At 51.5% G+C, this 9,016-nt stretch overlaps 1 protein-coding gene across 1 annotated transcript in view; it reads left to right on the forward strand.

Annotated features, from left to right (window-relative positions):
* Positions 1–9,016, forward strand: part of LOC120040092 (C-terminal-binding protein 2-like) — a 68,499-nt gene that overhangs the window by 56,201 nt on the left and 3,282 nt on the right. Inside the window, exon 7 of the mRNA XM_038985352.1 lies at positions 2,239–2,356. Coding sequence (XP_038841280.1) covers positions 2,239–2,356 — 118 coding nt within the window. The remainder of the gene's footprint in view (positions 1–2,238; positions 2,357–9,016) is intronic.

Raw genomic sequence — 9,016 nt, forward strand, 5'->3', positions numbered from 1 at the left:
AACCCTGTTCCCCAGCACCTCACTAGTCAGGAACCCTGTTTCCCAGCACCTCAGTAGTCAGGAACCCTGTTTCCCAGCACCTCACTAGTCAGGAACCCTGTTCCCCAACACCTCACTAGTCAGGAACCCTGTTTCCCAGCACCTCACTAGTCAGGGACCCTGTATCCCAGCACCTCACTAGTCAGGGACCCTGTCCCCCAGCACCTCACTAGTCAGGGACCCTGTTGCCCAGCACCTCACTAGTCAGGGACCCTGTCCCCCAACACCTCACTAGTCAGGGACCCTGTTCCTCAGTACCCCAGATAACATCCACATTGTTAAATAACAACTTTAATTAGTGATTGTGTTGCCAGGCCATACTACCGGTCAAAAGTTTTAGAACACCTACTCATTCAAGCGTTTTTCTTTATTTTTACTATTTTATACATTGTAGAATAATAAGTGAAAAAAAACTATGAAATAACACATATGGAATCATGTAGTAACCAAAAAAGCGTTAAACAAATCAAAAATCGATTTTATATTTTAGTTTCTTTAAAGTAGCCACTCTTTGCCTTGATGACAGCTTTGTACACTCTTGGCATTCTCTCAACCAGCTTCATGAGGTAGTCACCTGGAATGCATTTCAATTAACATGTGTGCCTTGTTAAAAGTTAATTTGTGGAATTTCTTTCCTTCTTAAGCTAATATCTCTACATCCCATAGCTAACATCTCTCCATCCCATAGCTAACATCTCTCCATCCCATAGCTAACATCTCTCCATCCCATAGCTAACATCTCTCCATTCCATAGCTAACATCTCTCCATCCCATAGCTAGCATCTCTCCATCCCATAGTGAACATCTGTCCATCCCATAGCTAACATCTCTCCATCCATCTGTCCATTCCATAGCTAACATCTCTCCATCCCATAGCTAACATCTGTCCATCCCATAGCTAACATCTCTCCATCCCATAGCTAGCATCTCTCCATCCCATAGCTAACATCTCTCCATCCCATAGCCAGCATCTCTCCATCCATCTCTCCATCCCATAGCTAACATCTCTCCATCCCATAGCTAGCATCTCTCCATCCCATAGCTAACATCTCTCCATCCCATAGCTAACATCTCTCCATCCCATACTAACCTCCTCCATAATGCTAGCATCTCTCCATCCCATAGCTAACATCTCTCCATCCCATAGCTAACATCTCTCCATCCCATAGCTAACATCTCTCCATCCCATAGCTAACATCTCTCCATCCCATAGCTACGCTCTCCATCCCATAGCTAGCATCTCTCCATCCCATAGCTATACATGCATCATCTCTCCATCCATAGCTAACATCTCTCCATCCCATAGCTAACATCTCTCCATCCCATAGCTAGCATCTCTCCATCCCATAGCTAACATCTCTCCATCCCATAGCTAGCATCTCTCCATCCCATAGCTAACATCTCTCCATCCCATAGCTAACATCTCTCCATCCATCTCTCCATCCCATAGCTAGCATCTCTCCATCCCATAGCTAGCATCTCTCCATCCCATAGCTAACATCTCTCCATCCCATAGCTAACATCTGTCCATCCCATAGCTAACATCTGTCCATCCCATAGCTAACATCTGTCCATCCCATAGCTAACATCTCTCCATCCCATAGCTAACATCTCTCCATCCCATAGCTAACATCTGTCCACCCATCTCTCCATCCCATAGCTAACATCTGTCCATCCCATAGCTAACATCTGTCCATCCCATAGCTAACATCTCTCCATCCCATAGCTCACATCTCTCCATCCCATAGCTAACATCTCTCCATCCCATAGCTAACATCTCTCCATCCCATAGCTAACATCTCTCCATCCCATAGCTAACATCTCTCCATCCCATAGCTAACATCCGTCCATCCATCTCTCCATCCCATAGCTAGCATCTCTCCATCCCATAGCTAACATCTCTCCATCCCATAGCTAACATCTCTCCATCCCATAGCTAACATCTCTCCATCCCATAGCTAACATCTCTCCATCCCATAGCTAACATCTGTCCATCCCATAGCTAACATCTCTCCATCCCTTCTTTATTCCCTTTTAATCACTCTGATGATGATTCTGGTTGGTGCTCTGTATTAGAACTAGCCATTTGTCTCTCTCTCTCTCTCTGTGTGTCTTTACCTCTCTCTCTCTCTCCATGTTTCTTAATCTATCTCCCTCTCCTCCCTCCATCTCCCCACTTTCTCTCTCTCTCCATCGCAGGCCGCATCCCTGACAGCCTAAGAAACTGTGTGAATAAGGAGTTCTTTGTGACCACAGGACCGTGGGCAGTAATGGACCAGCAAGGTGTCCACCCAGAGCTCAATGGCACCGCCTACAGGTAGGCTGAGGAAGCACAGCTACAAGTGTGACATCTACTGTCTGTCTGTCTGTCTGTCTGTCTGTCTGTCTGTCTGTCTGTCTGTCTGTTTTAACCTGTCTGTCTGTCTGTCTGTCTGTCTGTCTGTCTGTCTGTCTGTCTGTCTGTCTGTCGGTTTTAACTGCAACCCTGTTCCTGGAGAGATACCCTCCTGTAGGTTTTAACTCCAACCCTGTTCCTGGAGAGATACCCTCCTGTAGGTTTTAACTCCAACCCTGTTCCTGGAGAGATACCCTCCTGTAGGTTTACACTCCAACCCTGTTCCTGGAGAGATACCCTCCTGTAGGTTTTAACAGGACAGCTCTAGTAGCAGGACAGCTCTAGTAGCAGGGTCTAGTAACAGGACAGCTGTAGTAACAGGACAGCTCTAGTCTAGTAACAGGACAGCTCTAGTAACAGGGTCTAGTAACAGGACAGCTGTAGTAACAGGACAGCTCTAGTCTAGTAACAGGACAGCTCTAGTAACAGGGTCTAGTAACAGGACAGCTCTAGTAACAGGGTCTAGTAACAGGACAGCTCTAGTAACAGGGTCTAGTAACAGGGTCTAGTAACAGGGTCTAGTAACAGGACAGCTCTAGTAACAGGGTCTAGTAACAGGGTCTAGTAACAGGGTCTAGTAACAGGGTCTAGTAACAGGACAGCTCTAGTAAACAGGGCTAGTACAGGTCTAGTAACAGGGTCTAGTAACAGGGTCTAGTAACAGGGTCTAGTAACAGGACAGCTCTAGTAACAGGACAGCTCTAGTAACAGGGTCTAGTAACAGGGTCTAGTAACAGGACAGCTCTAGTAACAGGGTCTAGTAACAGGGTCTAGTAACAGGGTCTAGTAACAGGGTCTAGTAACAGGACAGCTCTAGTAACAGGGTCTAGTAACAGGGTCTAGTAACAGGACAGCTCTAGTAACAGGGTCTAGTAACAGGGTCTAGTAACAGGGTCTAGTAACAGGGTCTAGTAACAGGGTCTAGTAACAGGACAGCTCTAGTAACAGGGTCTAGTAACAGGACAGCTCTAGTAACAGGGTCTAGTAACAGGACAGCTCTAGTAACAGGACAGCTCTAGTAACAGGGTCTAGTAACAGACGCTTCTAGTAACAGGGTCTAGTAACAGAGACTAGGGTCTAACGGGTCTAGTAAACAGGTCTAGTAACAGGGTCTAGTAACAGGTCTAGTAACAGGGTCTAGTAACAGGGTCTAGTAACAGGTCAGTAACAGGACGCTCTAGTAACAGGTCTAGTAACAGGGTCAGTAACAGGGTCTAGTAACAGGGTCTAGTAACAGGGTCTAGTAACAGGGTCTAGTAACAGGACAGCTGTAGTAACAGGGTCTAGTAACAGGACAGCTGTAGTAACAGGGTCTAGTAACAGGACAGCTCTAGTAACAGGGTCTAGTAACAGGACAGCTCTAGTAACAGGGTCTAGTAACAGGGTCTAGTAACAGGGTCTAGTAACAGGGTCTAGTAACAGGGTCTAGTAACAGGACAGCTCTAGTAACAGGACAGCTCTAGTAACAGGGTCTAGTAACAGGGTCTAGTAACAGGACAGCTCTAGTAACAGGGTCTAGTAACAGGGTCTAGTAACAGGGTCTAGTAACAGGGTCTAGTAACAGGACAGCTGTAGTAACAGGACAGCTCTAGTAACAGGACAGCTGTAGTAACAGGGTCTAGTAACAGGACAGCTCTAGTAACAGGACAGCTCTAGTCTAGTAACAGGACAGCTGTAGTAACAGGACAGCTGTAGTAACAGGGTCTAGTAACAGGGTCTAGTAACAGGGTAACAGGGTCTAGTAACAGGGTAACAGGGTCTAGTAACAGGACAGCTCTAGTAACAGGGTCTAGTAACAGGGTAACAGGGTTGGAGAGCCCTGATAGAGCGTTACCTCTTACCCCTTCACCATGTGACCTCCCTGGATGTTGATCTGATCTCAGTCTGTCCACCTCCATGTGCTTCTCTCACACAGCCAAGCCAACCAAACTCTGCACGCCCTAACAACCGGTGTTCCTCAAGACAAAATGTAATACCTTTTAGCACTCAGGTAAATACTGTGTGATGATGCGTGCCCGCCTCGTTCTGCCAGGCCTGGATATACTACGACCATAGAAATATAATCTATAGAACGGTTCTCCCCATTCATTCTACAGATTGTATTTCTATGACTAGAACCTCTCTGTTTCTCATCCTATTTGCTGTGGACTGTAATGTTGTTATCGCCCTCTGTTGTGTTCTCTAAAAACATCCCTTTAGCGTAGAAATAAACCAACTTCTGAGTAGATTTACTTCCTTCCGCAGAGCTCTATTCAACCATACCTCCTCTTTGCTCCCTGTGGAGCATAAGGTGACAACAAGTCCACACTTGTTGCATAGATTTATACGCTAGCAAAGGTAGTGTTCCCCAACCCCCTCTTCCATTAGATAGACCGACCCCCTCTACCATTAGACAGACCGACCCCCTCTTCCATTAGACAGACCGACCCCCTCTTCCATTAGACAGACCGACCACCCCCTCTTCCATTAGACAGACCGACCCCCCTCTACCATTAGACGGACCGACCCCCTCTTCCATTAGACGGACCGACCCCGTCTTCCATTAGACGGACGACCCCCCCCTCTTCCATTAGACGGACCCGAACCCCTCTTCCATTAGACGGACCGACCCCCTCTTCCATTAGGACAGACCGGACCCCCTCTTCCATTAGACAGACCGACCCCCCTATTCCATTAGGACCGACCGGACCCCCTCTACCCCATTAGACGTCCCCCGACCGACCCCCTCTTCCAATTAGACGGACCGACCCCCTCTTCCATTAGACGGACCGACCTCCTCTACCATTAGACGGACCGACCCCCTCTCCATTTAGACAGACCGACCCCCTCCTCCATTAGACGGACCGACCCCCTCTCCATTAGACGGACCGACCCCCCTCTTTTCATTAGACGGACCGACCCCCTCTACCATTAGACGGACCGACCCCCTCTTCCATTGACGGACCGACCCCCTTTCCATTAGACGGACCGACCCCCCTCTTCCATTAGACGGACCGACCCCCTCTTCCATTAGACGGACCGGACCCCCTCTTCCATTAGACGGACGACCCCCTCTCCATTAGACGGACCGACCCCCCTCTACCATTAGACGGACCGACCCCCTCTTCCATTAGACAGACCGACCCCCTCTACATTAGACAGACCGACCCCCTCTACCATTAGACAGACCGACCCCATCTTCCATTAGACAGACCGACCCCCTCTTCCATTAGACAGACAGACCCCATCTTCCATTAGACAGACCAACCCCCTCTTCCATTAGACAGACCGATCCCCTCTACCATTAGATGGACCCCCTCTTCCATTAGACAGACCAACCCCCTCTTCCATTAGACAGACCCCCTCCTCCATTAGACAGACCGACCCCCTCTACCATTAGACAGACCCCCTCCTCCATTAGACAGACCGACCCCCTCTTCCATTAGACCGACCCCCTCCTCCATTAGACAGACCGACCCCCTCTTCCATTAGACAGACCGACCCCCTCTACCATTAGACAGACCGACCCCCTCTATCATTAGACAGACCAACCCCCTCTACCATTAGACAGACCAACCCCCTCCTCCATTAGACCGACCCCCTCTACCATTAGACAGACCCCCTCCTCCATTAGACAGACCGACCCCCTCTACCATTAGACAGACCCCCTCCTCCATTAGACAGACCGACCCCCTCTTCCATTAGACCGACCCCCTCCTCCATTAGACCGACCCCCTCCTCCATTAGACAGACCGACCCCCTCCTCCATTAGACAGACCGACCCCCTCCTCCATTAGACAGACCGACCCCCTCTACCATTAGACAGACCGACCCCCTCTACCATTAGACAGACCGACCCCCTCTACCATTAGACAGACCGACCCCCTCTTCCATTAGACAGACCGACCCCCTCTACCATTAGACAGACCGACCCCCTCTTCCATTAGACAGACCGACCCCCTCTTCCATTAGACAGACCGACCCCCTCTTCCATTAGACAGACCGACCCCCTCTTCCATTAGACAGACCGACCCCCTCTTCCATTAGACAGACCGACCCCCTCTTCCGTTAGACAGACCGACCCCCTCTACCGTTAGACAGACCGACCCCCTCTTCCGTTAGACAGACCCCCTCCTCCATTAGACAGACCGACCCCCTCTACCATTAGACAGACCCCCTCCTCCATTAGACAGACCGACCCCCTCTTCCATTAGACGGACCGACCCCCTCCTCCATTAGACAGACCGACCCCCTCTACCATTAGACAGACCGACCCCCTCTTCCATTAGACAGACCGACCCCATCTTCCATTAGACAGACCGACCCCCTCTACCATTAGACAGACCGACCCCCTCTATCATTAGACAGACCAACCCCCTCTACCATTAGACAGACCAACCCCCTCCTCCATTAGACCGACCCCCTCTACCATTAGACAGACCCCCTCCACCATTAGACAGACCGACCCCCTCTACCATTAGACAGACCCCCTCCTCCATTAGACAGACCGACCCCCTCTTCCATTAGACCGACCCCCTCCTCCATTAGACCGACCCCCTCCTCCATTAGACAGACCGACCCCCTCCACCATTAGACAGACCGACCCCCTCTTCCATTAGACAGACCGACCCCCTCTTCCATTAGACAGACCCCCTCCTCCATTAGACAGACCGACCCCCTCTTCCATTAGACCGACCCCCTCCTCCATTAGACCGACCCCCTCCTCCATTAGACAGACCGACCCCCTCTACCATTAGACAGACCGACCCCCTCTTCCATTAGACAGACCGACCCCCTCTTCCATTAGACAGACCGACCCCCTCTACCATTAGACAGACCGACCCCCTCTACCATTAGACAGACCGACCCCCTCTACCATTAGACAGACCGACCCCCTCTTCCATTAGACAGACCGACCCCCTCTACCATTAGACAGACCGACCCCCTCTACCATTAGACAGACCGACCCCCTCTTCCATTAGACAGACCGACCCCCTCTTCCATTAGACAGACCGACCCCCTCTTCCATTAGACAGACCGACCCCCTCTTCCATTAGACAGACCGACCCCCTCTTCCATTAGACAGACCCCCTCCTCCATTAGACAGACCGACCCCCTCTACCATTAGACAGACCCCCTCCTCCATTAGACAGACCGACCCCCTCTTCCATTAGACGGACCGACCCCCTCCTCCATTAGACAGACCGACCCCCTCCTCCATTAGACAGACCGACCCCCTCTTCCATTAGACAGACCGACCCCCTCCTCCATTAGACAGACCGACCCCCTCTACCATTAGACAGACCGACCCCCTCTACCATTAGACAGACCAACCCCCTCTATCATTAGACAGACCAACCCCCTCTACCATTAGACAGACCAACCCCCTCCTCCATTAGACCGACCCCCTCTACCATTAGACAGACCCCCTCCTCCATTAGACAGACCGACCCCCTCTACCATTAGACAGACCCCCTCCTCCATTAGACAGACCGACCCCCTCTTCCATTAGACCGACCCCCTCCTCCATTAGACCGACCCCCTCCTCCATTAGACAGACTGACCCCCTCTACCATTAGACAGACCGACCCCCTCTACCATTAGACAGACCGACCCCCTCTTCCATTAGACAGACCGACCCCCTCTTCCATTAGGCAGACCGACCCCCTCTTCCATTAGACAGACCGACCCCCTCTTCCATTAGACAGACCGACCCCCTCTTCCATTAGACAGACCGACCCCCTCCTCCATTAGACAGACCGACCCCCTCTTCCATTAGACAGACCGACCCCCTCTTCCATTAGACAGACCGACCCCTCTTCCATTAGACGGACCGACCCCTCTTCCATTAGACGGACCGACCCCCTCTTCCATTAGACGGACCGACCCCCTCTTCCATTAGACGGACCGACCTCCTCTACCATTAGACGGACCGACCCCCTCTTCCATTAGACGGACCGACCCCCTCTTCCATTAGACCGACCCCCTCCTCCATTAGACCGACCCCCTCTTCCATTAGACAGACCGACCCCCTCCTCCATTAGACCGACCCCCTCTTCCATTAGACGGACCGACCCCCTCTTTCATTAGACGGACCGACCCCCTCTTTCATTAGACGGACCGACCCCCTCTTCCATTAGACGGACCGACCCCCTCTTCCATTAGACAGACCGACCCCCTCTTCCATTAGACAGACCGACCCCCTCTTCCATTAGACAGACCGACCCCCTCTTCCATTAGACAGACCGACCCCCTCTACCATTAGACGGACCGACCCCCTCTTCCATTAGACGGACCGACCCCCTCTTCCATTAGACGGACCGACCTCCTCTACCATTAGACGGACCGACCCCCTCTTCCATTAGACAGACCGACCCCCTCCTCCATTAGACGGACCGACCCCCTCTTCCATTAGACGGACCGACCCCCTCTTTCATTAGACGGACCGACCCCCTCTACCATTAGACGGACCGACCCCCTCTTCCATTAGACGGACCGACCCCCTCTTCCATTAGACGGACCGACCCCCTCTTCCATTAGACGGACCGACCCCCTCTTCCATTAGACGGACCGACCCCCTCTTCCATTAGACGGACCGACCCC

The sequence above is a fragment of the Salvelinus namaycush genome, unplaced genomic scaffold (assembly GCF_016432855.1).
Source record: "Salvelinus namaycush isolate Seneca unplaced genomic scaffold, SaNama_1.0 Scaffold322, whole genome shotgun sequence".
Classification (NCBI taxonomy): Eukaryota; Metazoa; Chordata; class Actinopteri; order Salmoniformes; family Salmonidae; genus Salvelinus; species Salvelinus namaycush.